The sequence below is a fragment of the Myxine glutinosa genome, chromosome 12 (assembly GCF_964187855.1).
Source record: "Myxine glutinosa chromosome 12, kmMyxGlut1.1, whole genome shotgun sequence".
Taxonomy (NCBI): domain Eukaryota; kingdom Metazoa; phylum Chordata; class Myxini; order Myxiniformes; family Myxinidae; genus Myxine; species Myxine glutinosa.
Genome location: NC_136272.1, coordinates 35,743,424 through 35,765,092, shown reverse-complemented (window position 1 = coordinate 35,765,092; position 21,669 = coordinate 35,743,424). Strand labels below are relative to the sequence as shown.

The 21,669-nt window shown below is 43.7% G+C and overlaps 1 protein-coding gene across 4 annotated transcripts in view; it reads right to left on the bottom strand.

Annotated features, from left to right (window-relative positions):
* Positions 1-21,669, bottom strand: part of HERC2 (HECT and RLD domain containing E3 ubiquitin protein ligase 2) — a 425,948-nt gene that overhangs the window by 311,791 nt on the left and 92,488 nt on the right. For all 4 annotated transcript variants that reach the window (XM_078766738.1, XM_078766740.1, XM_068132745.2 and 1 more), the window contains exons 13-19: positions 19,509-19,666; positions 19,252-19,365; positions 16,164-16,415; positions 15,808-16,007; positions 9,269-9,469; positions 2,607-2,835; positions 1,085-1,209 (exon numbers count right to left, since the gene is read on the bottom strand). In XM_078766738.1, coding sequence (XP_078622864.1) covers positions 1,085-1,209; positions 2,607-2,835; positions 9,269-9,469; positions 15,808-16,007; positions 16,164-16,415; positions 19,252-19,365; positions 19,509-19,666 — 1,279 coding nt within the window. The remainder of the gene's footprint in view (positions 1-1,084; positions 1,210-2,606; positions 2,836-9,268; positions 9,470-15,807; positions 16,008-16,163; positions 16,416-19,251; positions 19,366-19,508; positions 19,667-21,669) is intronic.

Genomic DNA, 21,669 nt, shown 5'->3' with positions numbered 1-21,669 from the left:
CCCTGTACTTGAACTGGTTCAGGTTTCCATTCAGAACAACCAGGTCAGTTTTTCCCCCTGCATGAAAAGCAGCCTAAACGGTCACCCCACCACCTCCAGCTTGGACTCTTGGCACTATACAATCTTTGTTGTAGGCTTCATGCACTTGTCTGTGCACTCGGACGCGGCCATCTTGACGATAGACCAGAAATCTAGACTCGTCACTGAAGATCACGTGATTCCAGTGTCCTGGCTGCCATTGATGGTGCTCTCTGGCCCACTGCAATCGGCGCTGGCAGTGTTGTCTGGTCAGGCGTGGCTTTCTCAGGGGACACCTGGCACGATAGCCTGCTTGAACCAGTCATTGGTTGAATAGCCTTCTGGATACAGGCACATTTGTCAGTTGCTGCTACTCAGCCCCAAGCCAATTAGCTGACTTGGTACGGCCATTGCGGACTAACCGGTGCAGCTGGCGATCATCCCTCCTTGTGGTTCTGCGGGGACGTCCTGGCCTCGGTATTGGAGTAGGGACACCCCTCTGAGCATTTCGTTTCAGGATCTTTGACACCTGACCTTGAGTGATGCCATACTGCCGAGCAATAGCACGCTGTTTCATGCCGTAATTTCGTAAAGCCACCACTCCATGACAAACAGCATCGTCGAGTTGACGGACCATCTCCAGAGGAAGCGGCAATAACTTTTGGAGATTTGCAGCAGTTGTTTTCCACTAATACAGAACGCAACAACCCTTGTATACCCGACTGTGAAGCCAATCATCAAATGCACCTGTCCGTACATTTTGCCACGCCACCTGTGATATAATCTTGTTGTTGACTTCTTGCTGCGACAGACAATCAGTGACATGGTTCTTTCAACAAATAAATCACCAAAGTGTAAAAGAAACTCACCAGATTGATATACTGAGTTAAGAAAGTAAACCCAAGTCAAGAAAAAAAAAAATTCCATATTAAATGCCAAGTCTGTATGTGGTCCCGCTGCTCCATTGGTAGTTTACTGCCTTTGTACCCTCTATCACCTCATTCTTCCATGAGCCAACAACAATTAATAAACATGCAACGTTATTTGACACCTCCACATCTCTTACCTGCACCTCAGCCACGATGGCTGCATGCAATGCTGATTCAAGGCCCCCATCAGCCATCAGGCTGCTTACCAGAAGGTCAGTCATAAAGCGGTGACCAGCATTTGGTCTTCCATCACTACAAGTGGCTGCAAAGCAAAATTCAACAGCAAAAGGGCAATAATGACTGCTTCTGACCAAAGAAAAACCTGGTACAGTGACACAAGCCGATTTTTTTTAATACCAGGTTGACATTAATACAAAATATCCAAGTCAGATAAGCAACATTTACAAGGGTGGTTCAAAGTCAACCTTTACTATTAATTAAATAATTATCCCTTTTTTCTTTTTCTTTGTATACAAGATCGAGGCTCGTGAAAGAGCTAACATTAATCACACAAAAAGTCAAACATGACAGGGGCTTGAACTCTGTTAAAACAAAGTTGAAATTCCCCCGCCACCCACAAATAGTTGTGTCACCCCGAGCCAAAATCACATAGGGAGGAAGCTGTAACACAATGCAAAGTGGGTAGAGCCAAGATGGCAGCAAGCTGCAGTCCATGCATCGTGGAAAAGTAGTGTGTGATCATGTTTTTAGTGGAGATGAGAAGGTGAAATCGACTGACATTCACAGAAGACTTGTGAGGCAGCTCGAAGTTGTTACTTTCTCAAGAAGAAGCAAGGATGATTGGAAAAGGAAGGTCAAATAAGCCAGGACTCAAGTCACAGGCCATTTGGCCCATCATGTATGTTTCTCAACACCCCATTAATTAAATATATAAGATTACGTCCTTGTTTTCAATTATCGCCATGTGTGTGTCGTTGCTTGTTATCTCCGCATACGGTTTCAGAAGGTGGAACGGAACACTCCCAAGTCTCAAAGGTATCTACCTCTGTGTACGTGCATATATGTGTGTGGGGTTTTTGTTGTTTTTTCCTAAAGTGCTGAGAGGCATGATGCAGGCCGACCTCAAACCAATCTCCCAATCCAGTCTCGCCCTTGGGTATCCACGGATCTGCACAGCCAGTGGCGTTGCACTGATGGCATGACGATTGCAGATGTCACAAAGAAAATGCCACAACAACAACACTCATGCAGATAGGGAGGAAGGTACCAAACCATCCACCAAACAATCCCAATCTACTACCTTGCGATTTTCACCTATTTCGGCCACTGAAGAAACGTGATGAAGGTGAAGGACATTGTCCCAATCTGGCTGCTTACCTGTCCCAAAGACTAGTATGAAGCTGACGTTAAAGCATTTCCAAATTAATGAGACAAGATTGTTCATGTTGCTGAAGAATATGTTGTGAAATAGGAAAAGCATTACCGTTTTTGGGAAAATTATTTCTATGTGTGGAAGTCAAGCACAGGTCGACCTTGAACTGCCCTTGTATTACACGTCAATTTTCCAACCAATACATTTGCCTGTTCTGATGTAAACTTCCCAGATTGCCTCGACTGAAATATTAACTAAGGACAATGAGTCATGTACTTAGCAGATGTATTTTAGTCTCATTGAACAAAGCAGCCAACATACTATACCTGTACCAGGGAGAAGGGCAGAGAGGGCACATGCCCGCTCCTCAGCTGTGGGAAGAAGCAGTGACCAGCCACTCTGAAGCACTGCCTGCGCGGAGGCCTGCACCGAAGGAAGCACACCTGCATTGCTGGCTAGTGTCACCACTGTCTGTTTAAGGCTGCCAAGCAGAGCTGAGCCGGGCACTAGACCCAGAGTGCATGGATCCACACAGTGTCCGATTGCAGTGTGCAACTGAAGCCAAGATAAATCAGCAAAACAAAGACAAAATGCTTAGATTTTTGCTTTTACACCACAAATGCAAATGTAAATGTATATATATATCTATATCTATATCTATATATATATATATATATATATATATATATATATATATATATATATATATATATATATAGATATAGATATACAACTGTGAGAAATAGTAGAAACTCCACAGTACGAGCAGGGTGTCTCATTTGCATTAAATAAATAATCGTGAGATTAAATCAGACGCGGACGTAGCTTCAGGACGTCGATCTTTAATTTTCGACAAGCTTTCGACCAACAAAGGTCTTCTTCTTAGTCGTCCCCAAGTTCAACGGAAGTCCTTGAATTGAAGTCCTTCCGTTGAACTTGGGGACGACTAAGAAGAAGACCTTTGTTCGTCGAAAGCTTGTCGAAAATTAAACATCGATGTCCTGAAGCTACGTCCGCGTCTGATTTAATCTCCCCGATTATATATATATAGTACTGTGCAAAAGTTTGTGTTATCATGCACTTTTGTGGTGCTAATACCCATTAAACATTTGTGGGAAGTAATGGGGCTAACCAATTCAAATTTCTGTGAATATCAGTTAAATATGACAGTTGCCATTAAGTATGTTATTGTAGGAATGATGTCTGAGGGGCTAACTTTGCATAATATAGGGTAGTTACAGAGCCTTCAGAAAATATTCACACCCCTTGACCTTTTTTCACATTTTGTTGTGTTACAGCCTGAATTTAAAATGAATTGCCCCAATTACCAGTGCGCGCTGGTACTCAATTTGTCGACCTCGGAAGAATGACAGGCTGAGTCAAACCCCCTGGCGTTAATTCAACGATCGAACAGGATTTGAACTCAGGATTCTATGATCCCAAGCCAGCACCCTAACGGTTAAGCCAACACCAGGTTTGATCGACACTTAATTCCCCATAATGTCAAAGTGGACTTTTTTCTTGAAGAATTTTTTCCAAAATAATAAAAAATGAAAAGCTGAAATGTCTCGAGTCAATAATAAGTATTCAACCCCTTTGCTATAACACTCCAAATTGAGCTCAGGTACATCCAATTTCCTTTGATCATCCTTGAGATGTTTCTACAATTTGATACGAGTGCACCTGTGGCAAATTCAATTGATTGGATACGATTTAGAAAGAAACACACCTTTCTATATAAGGTCCCACAGTTGACAGCGCACGTCAGTGCAGAAACTCTACCATGAAATCTAAGGAACTGTTCGTAGAACTCAGAGATATAATTGTGAAGAGGCATAGATCTGTGGAAGGTTATAGAATAATCTCTAAGAGTGTTGAAAGTTCCCAAGAGCACAATCAGCTCCATTACTAAGAAACGGAAAGAATATAGAACTACCCCGACTCTTCCTAGAGCTGGCCATCCGACCAAACTGAGCAACCGGGGAACAAGGACCTTGGTCAAAGAGGTGACCAAGAAAACAATGACCACTCTGATAGAACTACAGAGTTCCTTGGCTGAGATGGGAGAACCTGCTGGAAGGACAGCAGTCTCTGCCACACTTAACAGATCTAGGCTTGATGGGAGAGTGACCAGACAAAAGCCACTCCTGAGAAAAAGGCACATGGCAGCATGCCTGGAGTTTCTTTTTAAAAAGCACATGAAATACTCAAGAGCATGAGGCAAAATATTCTGTGGTCTGATGAGACGAAAATTGAACACTTTGGCCTGAATGCAAAGCGCGACATTTGGCAGAAACCGAGCACAGCTCATTAGCCATCCAACACAATTACTATTGTGATGCATGGTGGTGTCAGCATCATGCTATGGGGATGCTTTTCAGGGAGACTTGTAATTGGAGGACTTGTAAAGATAGAGGGAACAATGAATGCAGCCAAATCCTTGAGGTGGACCTGCTTCAGAGTGCAAAAGATCTTGGACTGCGGTGAATATTTACATTCCAAAAGAACAATGACACCAAGCATGTAGCCAAAGTGACACTGGGATGGGAGGGAGAGAAGACGAATGAAAACTGTGCTTGAGCTGCCTCAGGGTTTCTCCCAGAGGTGAGACTTTGCTGCTGCAGCCTCCAGCCATGCCCTCATAGAACAAGCCATGTAGATTCTCCCCTTCGTGCAGGCTTCTGTCTGCAACCATGAACTATTCACTGCCTGCCAGTGTCTCCACTTGAGTCAAGCTGCATCCAGCCAGACACAGTTTGCAGTATTTATATCCAGTCTATCTTGTCTGTCTACTGATGATTTTCTGAGGCAATACGTGATTGTATAATTAAGGTTTCCATTCGTTCGTTGCCTCGGTTTGTGCATTTGAGTTTTTGGGGTTAATTATTAGTTTCACTTTATTTTGTATACCTGCTCCGTGTTCCTTCAATACACATTAAAATCACTTTGTCTCAAAGTAAATTTGGGTGGTTCTGATTGCGATTACAATTATACCCATCCATTAAAGGACGGATTGGATTCAGGCAATTAGCGCCGACAACAAGGCCGTGGCTACACCTAGCGACGATGCCCCAGGTGTTATTTGAAAGCGGGCATAGAGCATAAATGAGTGTGGCATATTGACTGGCTTGGTTTTCCCACCAGGTAGTGTATCTATCATGGCAGGCAGGCCAGTAATCTGGCCACGGATGACAAATCAGTTGGCCGCTGTGACAGCTTTGATGGGGTTTGCTGGGATTCGAGCTGGGCAACCAGACTAATCCGATAGCTTCAACAATATAAAACAAGAAAGAGCAATCAGAGATTGAAGACCCTCGCCAGGTTGTGTTTTCAATGGTTAAGGCTTTTGTGTTAAAAACAAATATGGCGGCTGAACCACGAGACCGATGACGTCATCATTATTATTTTTTTCTCCACCAATTTATCCCTAGATGACGATCAAGAAATTTCATCTTGATCGGATGAAGTTTTGTACTTGTCGAATTATGATGTCATAATGGAGGCACCTATGATATCATTATTAACATATTTTATTCCCCATGGAGAGTTATTTACAATGAACCACGTCTCATTTTTTCCTATTCAGCGCTTTCGGAGATATAGAGGTGCAAACATTTTCGGTTTTTCCAAGATGGCGACCATACCACGTGATGTATGACGTCATAATTGTAATTTAAAAAATTATACAGGTGGAGTTGCACCTATGTTGAAAATTTCCTGTCAATCGGACCAACGGTTGCAGAGAAAATCATATTTATTCTGTGTGGATAAACAAACAAACAGACAAACAAGCAAACGGACTCAAATGCAATACCCTCTCCTCAGGCGAGAGTAATAAATTCGGAACTTGAAAAACTTTTATTTTTGTTATGCATATATTGTCATGTGCTTGTAATATCCACTTTCCACAAACAAAATATGCAGGAAACTGTTTGTGGATTTTTTTGCAGTAAATAATGAAACATTATTGAAGTAATCAACACCTGTAACATTAATGCTAATTACACGAAACCCCCAAAAAAAGTTTCAAATTAGTGAATATGTGAAAATCTTTTCATCCATTTGTTCCCTTGCTTGAGTGTAGAAGTGGGTTCAGAATGGCGCTAATGAAGCACCTTTCAACAGAACAGCATGTGAATATCCAAACTCTGCGAAAAGAATGGCACACTTTGAAGAAAATATCAGAAAAACTGAAGATCTACAATGGTGCGAGGTACACTTTGCAACGCCTGAAATAAACTGGCTTGGTACAAGACAATAAAGGCCAGGAAGACCAGGAAGAACCTCCCCAAAATAAAACAGGCACAAAGTTGCTCAGGTTACACGATATAAGAAAACCAATTCAGCAGCTGACAAATGAAATGAGAGTAAGCCTGAAATGAGACATCGACATCTCGTCCGGCATTGTGAGCTTAAGGCTGATACGCAGCGCGTACAAAGTTACCAGTGGCAGCCAGACTGATGAAATAAAATAACAGTTCTTGGTATTTAAATAAGCAGTTCATTTCATGTGCATTTCTAAAGGGTGTTACTTTCCAATAATAAACGCATATGGCTATTATCACTGATAATTTGATGAATTTTAATCGAAAGTATGAACATCATTGGAATAACCCAAACTTTGCACAGCACTGTACAAGTTAGGGAGAGAAAAAAAGGATAAAGCTTGAAAGTACCTCTCAAACATCAAAAACTACACATTTTAAATGGTACCTGAAACAAACGTTGTTAAATAAATATAATTGCACATGGACAAAATTTCACACACAAAAAATGGGAAACCAAAATATTGAATTCATCAACAAGGATAAACTAGAACAGCACTCAATAGAGAGTAGTGTAGCAGCATAGCAAACCTGTTGTGCATTTTGTGATACAAGCACCAAATTTGGCACAAATGTACATTAATATGTTGCGAACATTTTCAGATATTGGGCCACTTGAAATTCCGTAATTTTTTTTTTCAAATTTTTTCTAATTTCGTAATTTCAAATTTTTCGGGTGACACCGTCACAATTTCGGTCTTCGAGGCCGGCCGATATAGTGGGGCGGCTTAGCCCAAATATTCAAAAGAATTGTGCATTTTGTGATACAAGCACCAAATTTGGCACAAATGTACATTAATATGTTGCGAACATTGTGTGGTCAGCAATGAAGACGAGAGTCTGAATTACATGTATGCAAAAGACCTTGTGAACCAGTGAAGCAAATACATGGGTAAGCATGAATTAAATCTAGGGCATGATATAATTTCCATGATGTTTACCTCTACACTCAATGGTGGAAGGAGGTAATGTTTTGATCCCAGCTTGTCTGTATGTCTGTTAGTCCACAAAATTCCAGACAAAGCTTGTAGTAGTGGTAGTTGTAGTGGTAGTGGTGATAACAGAAATTGTTATATAGAACTGAACTTATATTATTATTATATGCAGAAAATAACTTCATTTCTATATGCCCTGCAGTGGACAGGTTAATTGGTTTATGCACTGAAGGGGTCACCCTGGTGTGCACTGCTGTGTTCTGCCTCACTGAGTTGTTCAGGTATGATGTACTCAGCACAAGCTTCCGGTCGGCCCGGAGGTGGGGGTGCGGGGCCTGTCACGGAACGTCAAAACAAACGGCCTGCCGGGGCCGCCCAAAAGTCGGGCGTGAGGGGCGCGTCCACTAATGGAACGCCTCTCGCTTCCCAGATCGAGGGCCACGTGGTCAGGAGAACCTCGTCCCTTCCGGTCACACTTTGCCTATCGGCCGGCCTCGAAGACCGAAATTGTGACGGTGTCACCCGAAAAATTTGAAATTACGAAATTTGAAAAAATTTGAAAAAAAAATTACGGAATTTCAAGTGGCCCAATATCTGAAAATGTTCGCAACATATTAATGTACATTTGTGCCAAATTTGGTGCTTGTTTCACAAAATGCACAATTCTTTTGAATATTTGGGCTAAGCCGCCCCACTAGAGTAAATCTCTGCCTGGTTGGCCATATCAGTCAATGGTGAAGAATCACTTTAAAAATTCTACTAGTTGGATCCGGATCCGGATCTTCACCAAAATTGAATCGATTCTTCCTTGTCTCCCACACAACCTGCCCAACAAGTTTCGTCCAAATCCATCCATAACTTTTTGAGATATCCTGCTATGTATCGTTTTGGCCCTATCTCCCAATGGTGAAGAATCACGTAATAAATTAAATAATTCTCATATCCGAATCCATATTCAGATCTTCACCAAAATCAAACCGAATCGTCCTTGTCATACACCCAACCGGTCCACCAAGTTTCATTCAAATCCATCGATAACTTTTTGAGATATCCTGCTTTGTATCGTTTTTGGCCCAATCTCCAAATGGTGAAGAATCACTTTAAAAATTCTTGTAGCCAGATACAAATCCGGATCTTCACCAAAATCTAATCATTTCGTCCTCGTCCCATACGCTACATCTCTGCCAAATCTGGTCCGTATCCGTCCACAACTTTTTGAGATATTTTGTTCACAAACGGCCAGACACTTTACAAATAACAGACAAACAGACAGTCAGGGGTGAAAACATAACCTCCATCCACCTTTGGGTGCGGAGGTAATAAATTAATGAGAGGAACATCAAAACCAAGGTCTTTTGGCCTTTGACGTTTTGAACTCAAAATATATTTATAAAAAGTTAATATTTGCAGGCGATACACCTTGTAACCAAGTTTGGTAATGATCGGTAAAAAACCTGATATTTTCAATTAAAGGTCACATGACCTTTGTCCCCAAAATTGCAACAGTTCATCTTTGTATCATAGTGCATATCTGTACCAGGTTTGGTCAAAATCCCTTCAGTGGTTCACAAGTTATCGCAGTAACAAGAGTTGATCATTGCAGGGCGGACACACGGACGGACAACACGAAAATATAATGGCTCCAGCACCTTTGGTGGCTCAAATAATTCAGCTCAAAATATTCAGTAATCTTCTGAGAATCCAATATCGTCCAACAGATAGACATACCTGAAGCCTCAGGAGATTTAGTGAGGCTACGGCAAGGCACTCCTTCTCCTGTGGAGGAGGCCAGTCAGAGGAGCCATCCATCTCCTTGACAAGTCGGCAAAGAAGCTGGTCTAGCTGCTCAAAAGCACTCTGGCATATATCGACAACAAATAGGGAACGAAGTCCAGCACCACCCTCCCAGCAAGCGGTCCAGACAAAACTCTGAAACAAACAAATACACACATTCTCAGTAATATGTACGAGTACTTCTGCACCTTGGAACAATGAAAATAATTTATTGCATTCATCAATATGAAGTAGAATTGCAATGCAAGTAGAATGAGAATATGGCAGGACAACAACATCAAGTTGCATTCCATCCCACTCCAAAATCCCCAGTGCAATTTAAAATATTAATAATAATAATAAATATATGTATATACTGTATATGCATGTATATGCATATATACATATATATATGTATATATGCATGTACATGCATATGTATATGTGAGACCTACATATATATACAGTGCATTCAGAAGTATTCAGACCCCTTCACTTTTTCACATTTTGTTATGTTGCAGCCTTATGCTGAAATCGTTTAAATTCAATTTTTCCCTCATCAATCTACACTCAATACCCCATAATGACAAAGAGAAAACAGGATTTTAGAAAGTTTTGCAAATTTATTAAAAAGAAAAAACTGAAATATCACATTGACGTAAGTATTCATACCCTTTGCTATGACACTTCAAATTTAGCTCAGGTGCCTCCCATTTCTCTTGATCATCTTTGAGATGTTTCGACACCTTGATTGGAGTCCACCTGTGGTAAATTTAATTGATTGGACATGATTTGGAAAGGCACACACCTGTCTATATAAGGTCTCACAGCTGACAATGCATATCAGAGCAAAAACCAAGCCATGAGGTCGAAGGAACTGCCTGCAGAGCTCAGAGACAGGATTGTGTCGAGGCACAGATCTGGGGAAGCCTACAAAAAAATTCTGCTGCATTGAAGGTTCCCAAGAGCACAGCGGCCTCCATAATTCTTAAATGGAAGAAGTTTGGAACAACCAGGACTCTTCCTAGAGCTGGCCACCCTGCCAAACTGAGCAATCGGGGGAGAAGGGTAAGAGAGAGGTAAGAGGTAAGAGAAGGGTAAGAGAGGTGACCAAGAACCTGATGGTCACTCTGGCTGGGCTCCAGAGATCCTGTGTGGAGATGGGAGAAACTTCCAGAAGGACAACCATCACTGCAACACTCCGCCGATCTGGGCTTTATGGCAGAGTGGCCAGACGGAAGCCTCTCCTCAGTGAAAGACACATGAAAGCCCACTTGGAGTTTGCAAAAAAGCACCTAAAGGACTCTCAGACTGTGAGAAACAAGATTCTGTGGTCTGATGAAACCGAGATTGAACTGTTTGGCTTCCATCAACTGTTTATTTTCTGAATGCACTGTGTGTGTGTGTGTGTGTGTGTGTGTGTGTGTGTGTGTGTGTGTGTGTGTGTGTGTGTGTGTGTGTGTGTGTATATGTATATATGTATATATATGTATATATGTATATATATATATATATATATATATATATATATATATATATATATATATATTGTCCTGTCACCGACGATTAAGACCGATAGCCGAACGTTTTTTACTCCCGAGGCGACCTCCCGAAAATGGCGGTTATAAGCACGCGCGCCATGGAGGCTGCGAGACCTTTCCCTGAAAGGAACGAAAAGCAACACAGGTTTATTCCCGAACTCACGAACAAAGAAACACGACAAATGAAAATACAACAATAATGATTTTAATGAAAACAAACCATGTAGTAAAATGAATGCTGAGGTGAACTAAAATTCGCTACTTTTAGGATCCTCCATTCAGACACAAAAACAGACAAGGGGAAAGATAATAAAAATAAAATGTTTCCTTATTAGTGCACTTAGCTCGTCCAACAAGTTATTTTGGTGAGGTCGGCAGTGCAACGTGACGCCGGCAGTGCAACGTAACACCGGCCGACAAAAGGCCCGCACGTCGAAGCACCCAAAATAGCGCGGTGCCGTGCGTCAAAACGCCTAGGCGTGCACCAAGCAGCCAAGACGGCCTCCTCTTGATTCCTGGCCAGCAAGCACAACACGACCCCCAGCGACCCCGAAGAGCACCACAACCGCCAAAACTTCCTCACTCCGGTGTAGCAAAAGCTCCAAAAGCTCTCCTCAAAAGCACACAAAACAAAATGGCCAGCCTCCTTGCCCAATCTCCTCACCAACATCTCGAGAAGCTTCTCGATGACATCACACCGACCAATGCCGAACCTCTTTTCCAAATCACCCCATGCTCGGCACACATCCTCTGGGCCAATCATGACCTCCAGGGGCGTGGCATGCCGGCTCTTTCTCCATCCCGCCCCCCTCCATCACCCTATCACACCACTCCGGGGCATGGCCTTTTTCCTTGTTTGGTCCATTGGGGGGTGGGGCTTGCCGCTCTGTTGGCATCTTGCCAGCATGGTGAATGTTGCTAAAGGAGGTTTTCATGGACGGCCATGGCAGCAAAACGTAAAGGGAAAATTACAGAGGGAAAAATCACCTACTAGGGCTAATTCGCCTTAATGCCGAAACAGACAAGGGGAAAGATAATAAAAATAAAATGTTTCCTTATTAGTGCACTTAGCTCGTCCAACAAGTTATTTTGGTGAGGTCGGCAGTGCAACGTGACGCCGGCAGTGCAACGTGACACCGGCCGACAAAAGGCCCATTATAGCTAATTAGCACTGCTTTACCCCCGTGTGAAGACACATAAACAATCTTAAGCTACAGTCTCCCGACTTACTGTACATCGAGGTTTCTTATACGCGTCCATGGTCCATGCTACAATTATACAATCCCACCTTCCCTTCGGTATCCTTTCACCTAACCCCATAAATGTAACAATATGTGTGTATACAGGGGGCTGCAAAAGTAGGTATACAGTAATGAAAAACAAAACGTGCGCACAAAACGTATTTTATTGATAAAAAATTGTGTGTTTCTCATGATTATGTGTTGTGATTGTGATTGTGATTGTGTGTGTATGTGTGTTTCTCGCCACTGCTCTCGCACACGTTCACTATTCTCTGTCTTCCAGTACTGTTTCAAAAACCATTTGCGCTCCTCGTCCATTGAATTACCAGCCATCGTTAAATTTCCACTTCACCTGCAAATAATAGATGTATTATAGAAAAAATTACGAAAATAAAAATATTTAAAATGGTAATAATGATTTTAATGAATTAAATGAATTCTAGTATTAAATGAATCCTAGCACCACTATTATAATACTGGTAATACTGGTATAATCCTTACTGTATACCTACCTTTGCAGCCCCCTGTATATATATTAATATGTATATATATTAATTCATTAAAATCATTATTACCATTTTAAATATTTTTATTTTCGTAATTTTTTCTATAATACATCTATTATTTGCAGGTGAAGTGGAAATTTAACGATGGCTGGTAATTCAACGGACGAGGAGCGCAAATGGATTTTGAAACAGTACTGGAAGATACTGATACTGATTCGATCCGATTCGAGGACGAAAACAGTAGATTCGATCGCTGAATTAACGCCAGGGGGGTTGACTCAGCCTGTCATCCTTCCGAGGTCGGCTAATTGAGTACCAGTTCACTGGTAATTCCCTGTTTGTCGTTAAGGGCGGCAAAAAGGGTTGGCGTCAGGAAGGGCATCCGGCCGTAAAACATTGCTTCAAAAAGGGGACCGAAAAACAACAACCACGGTTCCCGAAAAAGACCAACCCCCGCTTTGCGGGGAAAAATGGCCTCTAAAGGTGGTTATTTTACTGGAAGACAGAGAATAGTGAACGTGTGCGAGAGCAGTGGCGAGAAACATTTGCATCGCCTCCACCAACGAGGCTCACGATTTACCGGATACGTGACAAATTTGAGAGGACGGGGTCTATCCACAACTCGCCGAAGAGTGGTCGACCAGTCACCGTGACAACGCCAGAGAATGCAATGCAAGTCACCCTGGCATTTACCCAGAGCCCTCAGAAATCGAAAAACAGGGCGTCATCTGAATTGGGTATTGAACGCAGGTAGTTGGGTCGTTTGATGCACCATGCAGGACTGAAAATGTACGTGACACGATTGATACATGGTTTATTAGAGGATGACTCGGATCGGCGTTTACAATTTTGCGAAGCCATCCTGAACGAGGAACGAGAGGGTGACAGCATTCTGCGCAAAATCGTGTGGTCCGATGAAGCAAACTTTAAGCTATCGGGTGCCGTTAATCGGCACAATTGTGTGTACTACGCAACTGAAAACCCTAAAGTCACGATTGAGCAACAGCTCAAATCAACCTGGGGTGACAGTGTGGGCTGGCCTGTCCTGCAAAGGTGTCGTTGGACCTATCATTCTGCACAGGACTGTCGATCAACACGTGTATCTGAACATGCTGACGGATACAATCATACCACAGGTATGCGAACAACAGCAGCAGGACGACTTCTACTTTCAGCAGGATGGGGCGCCACCGCACTTCGCACTCACTGTGCGTGCGCTACTTGACAAAGAATTTCCCAACAGGTGGATTGGACGTCGGGGAGCCGTTGACTGGCCACCACGTTTGCCGGATCTCACCCCTATGGACTTCTTTTTCTGCGGATGTGTAAAAGACAGGGTTTTCGCACGCAAGCCACGTTATGTTGATGCCATGATTCAGTTCATATGGGAGGCTTGCCAGGAAATTGATGCTGATAAAGACCTTTGTGCCAGAGTGTGCATGGGTGTCCACACTCGACTAGTGGAGTGTGTGAATGCCGGGGGCAAACAGTTTGAACATTTGAGGGATTAATATGTTTATTATTGATATGTTTATTATTGATATGTTATTATTGATATGCTTGTATAATCAATAAAATACGTTTTGTGCACACGTTATGTTTTTCATTACTGTATACCTACTTTTGCAGCCCCCTGCAAAACAATATATAACAATATATTGTGTACAAAACAATATATATATATATATATATATATATATATATATATATATATATATATATATATATATATATATTGTTGCGGTTTTGAGAACCCACACTTGTAAATATGACATCATTAAAGGGTTAAAGGTTGCACCCCATAGGTAGGCCACAAGCAACACGTAGGTCACCATAGGACTTCAGTTATTTCATTAGTATGTGTAGAGATAAGGCCGTGTTTCCAATAGTTGAATCGGCATTGTGTCAATCAAATAAGGAGTAGGTCCCATTCCATTCATTTTAACAGCCTCCCTCTCCAGGCGACGATATTAAGCACTAGCCATCGCCCTCGCCCTTTAGGCCAGCAGCGTGTGCAACCTCGCTGGGCTTCCGCCCAAACCAGCAGCCTTCGCTGCCCTTGAGCTTGAGCTCGCCCAAACGCCGTCATAAGCCACGAGGTAAAGCCCGAGAAAGGAGGCGGAGCGCCAGGAAGAAGGTGTGGCCACGTCAACCCACGATCAGGGAGTGGCCGGTAAGCGATGCCCAGCCAACCAGGGCTGAGGTAGGATCGCCTGATAGGCATGGCTTTTGGGCTCGCGGAGCGATCGCTGCTTGAATTATAAAAGCGCGAACGCAAAGCCCTTTCACAGGACATATACGGCGCGCTTGTTAAAGAGGACTGTCCAGGACTTGTTGGAAGGGTGGCTTGGAGAAGGACTGATAAGAAGAAGGGCGCGCTTGTTAAAGAGGGCTTGTTGGAAGCACGCTTTGGAAAGGACTCTTGTTGGAACCTTGTGCTAAAGCAGGACATTGGAGAGAGGGGGCGTTTGGCACGAGCGTGCAATTATTACATACACCGCTAGGACACCAGCCTTCCCCCCGTTATATAATTGTCCGTTCGCGTTCCACTACATGCGGAGCTGCCTGCTGGGTTTCGTCCGCTGGACCGGAGCCTGGACCAGAGCCTGGACCGGAGCCGGGCTGGAGCCTGGACGCGCTGGTGACCATCAACCATCTACAATCCCCATGTGAGTGTGTATGTGAGACGGGCCCGTTTGTCCTGGGGTATTAAGAAAAGACTGTTTAAGGCTGCCCTGTGTGCTTCTTCTTCCTCTTCCTATCCTGTACATTTCTTTCGTTTCCTCTTCTTTCTTTGAACATAATTAATAAACCAATCTGTTCTTCCTATTTTCTGGGTTTCCTCTCCATCCGATCGCATCAGTCTTTTCTCCATTGGGTAAACGTGGCACGATCAGAACCGCCATAATCGGGTTTAGTCCTTGCTAACGGCCCGAATCGCGGCTCGCTTCGCTCGGCGTGTCCATTAACGCCGTGGTTCGGGCGGGAGTTATTTCCCTGCTTCACGGTCGGTGTTAGTAATTAGGTATTAGGACTAAGTTGACCAATAACCCTACATAATACTGACCGGAAGGAGCGTATAACTTCCAGGACTCGCATCGGCCAGATAAAGGACAAGGGGATTAACCCCCCCTTGATAAGGGGAGAGCCGACGTCCGAGATCCGCAACAATATGTATGTATGTATACATGCATGCAAGACAGCACCTGAGCCAAGCCACATGCGATGCCGATAACCCTCCTCTGGTCCAAAGAGGGAAGGTGCAAGGCTGCTGGAAGCGGCTTGTAAGATTCGAGTGTGTCAAAATGCTGTGCTTGCTCATTTCCTCCCCAGCTGTAGAGGCTGCCCTCATCGGTGAGTGCCAAACAGTGTGTGCAGCCCAGTGCCACATCAACAACATGCTTGTCTGCCAGTAAATAATCAACCCAAAAACAACATTACAATACGTATATGATCGTATAACACGTCAGTTTTATATATGTTAGACTGCACGAAATGCAGTAAAAGTGAAGCATCATCATTGCTATCTTCAGGACAAAGCTTAAAATTAATAAAAACACACCTTGGAGGCTCTCCACCAGGCGTGGGAAGCGGACCTGCTCTTCAGTGCCATGACCTAATCTCCAGCGATTGCCCTTGCCCCATGTGTATAGATGCCCATCTTTGGTGATAGCTGCAGAGAACTGCGAACCACAGTGAGTTCGTAATACCCCAACACCCTGGAGTCGCTCTATCTGAAAGGGTGTTTTGCAGCTGTTGCTGCCTCCACGGCCAAGCTTTCCATAATCACCATCACCCCAAGACCACACCTGGCCTGAGGCAAACAAGGAAGAGGATGTCATGAGCACTTCTCCTTCAGGTTCCAACCACACTAGTGGGATTACCAGATAAAGTCAAGTTTACATAAATTAGAACTATATTTCCATGTTTTCATAATATAATACACCCCTATTTTGTGTCAACTTGCTTTGACCTTTCCCTTTCCTTCAAGCTGGAGTTCAACAATGCAGCAATTTGAAATCTACTTCATTCTTGATCTGTATCAATGATCTGTCCAATTCACTTCAAAACTAACTTTACAATTTTGCTGATGACTCCACCCTGTGCAGAACGATACATACCAGTTGTGAAAGACTACATATCATACTTGGACAAGAAGCAAAGGCTCAACGATGAAACATGAAGGAGCTTTCAAAAGACCTCCGGGACAAAGTTGTGGAAAGGCATAGATCAGGGTATGGGGATAAAAATATTTCAAACACGCCTTGAATATCGCTTGGAGCACAGTCAAGACAATCATCAAGAAGTGGGAGGCGCATGGTACGACCAAGACCCTGCCAAGACCCTCCAAACTGGATGACCAAGCAAAGAAGTGACTCATCAGAGAGGCCACCAAGATGGCAATGGCGACTTTGAAATGAACGATCTATCGCGGGTTTGAAAGGAACGATCAGGTGAGGGAGGTTTCCCATGGGAGTTACAGGGTTTGAGATTAACGTTCAGGTGAATTCCGGAGGAGGGAAGTTTCCCATGGGAGTTATGGAGTTTGAAAGGCAAAACAGGCAGGCTCGTGAGGACTGAGGAGTGACTGTTTGGAAGCTAAAGGGCGAGCCCGGCGATGGATGGTTAGCTGAAGTTCAAAAAGGGTCAACAGATGGATTGCTAGATGGAGGGATTAAAGTGGGATTCTTCCCCATGATGAGAATGATTATTTTAGCCCCTACTACAACTTGTATTAAAAACGTATTTGTTTTAACTTTTAACTTTTAAAGCAAGATCAGGATTTGCTAATCAGCACAGGCAGCTATCGCAACACTGGTATCGTTAGTTTGGATCAACGTGCCGGTATCGCTATCGCCATCGTGGATCGCCGCACCGGCATCGCTGTCACTATCACAGATAGCTGCACAGACATCGCAGATCGCCGCACCGGCATCGCGAATCGTCACACTGTCGCTATGACGGATCGCCGCACCGGCATCACTATAGCTATCGTGGATCGCCGCACCGGCATCGCTATCGATATCATGGATCGCCGCACCGGCATCGCTATCGATATCGTGGATCGCCGCACCGGCATCGCTATCGATATCGTGGATCGCCGCACCGGCATCGCTGTCGCCATCGCGCATCGGTATCGCCATTGCGGATCGGCGCACCGGTATCGCCATCGCGGATCGGCGCACCGGTATCGCCATCGTGGATCGGCGCACCGGTATCGCCATCGCGGATCGGCACACCGGTATCGCTATCGCGGATCGGCGCACCGGTATCGCTATCGCGGATCGGCGCACCGGTATCGCTATCGCGGATCGGCACACCGGTAATCAGCACAGACAAAGTCTGGAGAGGCCCAGAGACTAAATAGAGTGCATGCAAACAACTGTTAAGTTTACCAAACTTTCATTATATGGCGCTGCGTCGCCATCTCTCCTCCCAAACCACCTCCCTCTGATCTCCCCCCTCCACCGCTATACAATTCTCCAGGCGGTGTTCATAACTTTATTTCATTTTCGCACACGGTTATCAGCTAAATGTGATACGCTCTACAAAGTCTTAACCTGAACCGAATTTCAAAAGCTAAACTGCAGAATTGAACTCAACAGCAGTTACGACTGCTAGAAAAGTGTTAATTTGCTAAAAACGTGTCTCCGAGCATATCCGGGTGGCATTTAGTATAACCGATGTCTTGTTATATTAAACTGTTCCAGGTGTAGCCGAGTGCATCAAAGCTTTTTAAATCATGTACGGATTGTATGGTATTTAAGGGTTGTAAACACCTTTCTTCGATCTCTTGGTGGTATCCTGATATTTTTGTGAATATACCGACTTTTTTTTAGTGTCAATATACCGGTATATCGATATAGAAAATTACACCGGTATAACCAGTATATCGATATATCTACCGCCGGACGCTTCCCCACAGTTGGAATTTTTGGAGCTAATTCAACGTATAGCCAGCAGGTTATTTGTATGAAAATACTGCAAATGGCAGGAATTTAGAGTTAAACTCTTAACACAAGGTCAGGCATGTTGCTCGCCATCTAAAACAGTGTTGAAAGGTAGTCCCCTTTTGGGGGGGGGAGGACATTTTCAGGTCTCAGCTTGTAGCCTAATAAGCCTATGCCCTTGTTTTAAAATAGATATGAGGGTACCAAACTGGTTTCTCCAAGATTGTTAATGACCGCGAGGGATAACAAAGCATAAGACAGTCAAATACAAACACAGATAATACATTTGTAATTAACCAAGTACAAGGGTAGGCACTACATAATTTGAAATAGCAAAAGTCTGACATGTTAAAGATGCTTGCCACCGTCATGAAAATCGGCAATGGGATTGCTTAACTCAGTCTCAAATTATTTAGCCACTTACACTACTCACAATAAGTTAGGGATATTGGCAGGTTCTTCGGTGTGGTTGATTTTGTGTATTAATTATGTTGAAAAAAGTTGTTGGTCCTAATTCTATGGTTATTAATGTGTGAAAAAACACAGCATTCTTGATTTCAATACCCGAACCCTAACCCCTATAAAAAAAAAAAACTCACTCCCACAACATCCCTAACTTATTGTGAGTAGTGTAATTTACACTTCCTAAGCCCATTGGCTTCAACCTAGACAAGAGATCATTACAGCAGGAGAGCCCACCATCATCGGTGACGGCAAGAGTTTGGGCATCGCCAGACCCACAGGCGACATCAATTACACGCAGACCTTTCAAAGCAGCGACAATCGTTGGCGTATCAACATCTTCCGAATCACCTGAAAGGTACAAACACCAAAAATTTATTTATAAAGCAGTAGAAACATAGGTTACACAAACAAGCTTATATGCAAGTATCAAACCTCGGTAGTCATATTGACACAAACACGACCATTGCAAGGCAGCTCCGCAGTGGACTTACCATGACCAAGACGTCCATAGCTTCCACGACCCCACGTATAAAGCTCCCCATCAGCAGTAACAGCTGCACTATATGAGCTGCCACAGGCCACATGCACGATGCGTTGTGCAAATGATCGTCCCGACAGGGCCGTGATAAGTCGTGGTTCATCCAAAGAACTAAGAAAAGTGAACACAGGAATGTGCAATTAATCACCGAAGGCATTGCAGTGCACCAATTGGTCATGTGCCTTGTACAACCTCAATTTTAAACCACTACAACACGTGAAATGTGTGCATGCACTGCGTTACATTTTCTTTAGAACCAACTCTTGCTACCTACGCCACCAAAGGTAGACCGAGATCATGTTTTCACCCCTGTCTGTCTGTGAGGAGGATATCTCAAAACGTTATGGACGTAATAGAACCAAACTTGTTGGACAGGTTGGGTGTGTGACAAGAACGAATGGATTGGATTTTGGTGAAGATTCGAATCCGGATATGAAATTATTTTACATTTTTAAGTGATTCTTCACCATTATACGGCCCGTCAGTGGAATACAAAACGTAAACTATTCAGCATGGCGGGGGTATACGCTCTACTGAGTGCCATTCTAGTTAAGATGTGGTGTACCAACAGCCTATAAATGATGACTGAATTTTCACCTCTTTCTGCGAATATGGATCAACTTATCATCAGCGATTCTAATTTGATCTTCCTCATCTTTGGCGACTTCAACCACCACCACTCCAGGGAGCTGGTAGTTGGATTTACAACCATGCAATTCCATGGGAATGAACTGATCTGCGAAAATAACAACCTGCAGATCACTGGGCACAGTCCATCCTTGCCTTCCTTCTGGAATGACAAACTGTCCTGTTCCCTGACCATTTTCATGTCAAAGTATATTGTTACGTTTGTGGGGGTAGATGATGAAACACCCTAGTGAAGGTAGGATTGTCTAGTATTAGCATGGACCGTGGACGTGTCGGAGACATTTTGATGTATTAATTAAGTAGGGAAACTGGAGCTTTAGATTGTTTATGTGTCGTCACACGGAGGGTGGAGCTATGTTAACTAGGTAGGGATTAAAGTTAGTTTCCCCCCAGTATGTGATTGCTCCCTGTGGCTTTCCCTATGTTTTAAGCAATTATAACAAGGTTATATAATTAATAAAATTATATAAATTAGTTATATAAAATTATAACAACAATTACAATTACAAAAACTCACGCTAACTCACGTAACAACAACAACAACCGGCCATTAACCAACCATAACCTACACCATACCGACAGACGCCGAACGTTCTCGCTCGACAATTAAACCCCGCCTTCCAGGGATAGTAACCGACAGGCCACGCTCCGAGCTTCGTCATTGGTCAAGAGGACACGGGGTGTTTCGAGAGAGCTCGGCCGTTGGTCGGCGTGACGACAGAGAGAGGGAAATTTGAAAGGAGGGGCAAAAAAAAAAAAAAAAAAAAAAACACAAAAAAGTCCTTTTGTGCTCTCTCTCGGTCTGGGCTTTGTTCTCGGTCGGTCGCTTTATGCTGGCTCTTCTGGCTCGGTTTTGGACGAGGAAGGCAGCGTCAGTGTGTGCTCCTGGAGCTTGGAGTTTGGGTGCACTTTTGAAGACAGTGGGGAGCTCTTGGCTGCGTGGGCAGCATTGTGAGGTGTTGTTTTGGCTGTGGTGCTCTTCAGAGGCGGAGTAGGCCACGAGCGAAGAGAAAGGAGGCCATCCTGCCTGCTTGCCTTACGTCGGTGGCTATTTCGGGTGCGGTCGGGACGCCATCTTGTGCCGGGTTCCCGCCCAAGGGACATCAAGCTCTGGGCCTCGTCCCCAGCTGCAAACCTCGCAGAGGCACTTGTGAGGCCAGAGCTAAGTGACTGTACTAAGAAAAAGGAATATTCATTGTATTTTATCATTCCACTGTTGCATATTTGTGTCTGAGTGGAGAGGTCTCAAGTAGAATCTTAGTTTTACCTCACATTTCATTTTTATCGCATTACATTTACTTCCATTAAATCATTATTGTGGTACTTTAATTTGTTGTGTCGTGTGTGTTTATCCATTGTGGGTTTTGGGAAACAACCCGTGTGCCTCGTCCAGGTAAGCACCTCGCTGCCTTCTGTCCCGCGCACGCCACAAAAACCACCACCAGTATTCGGCCGTTTGCCTCGAG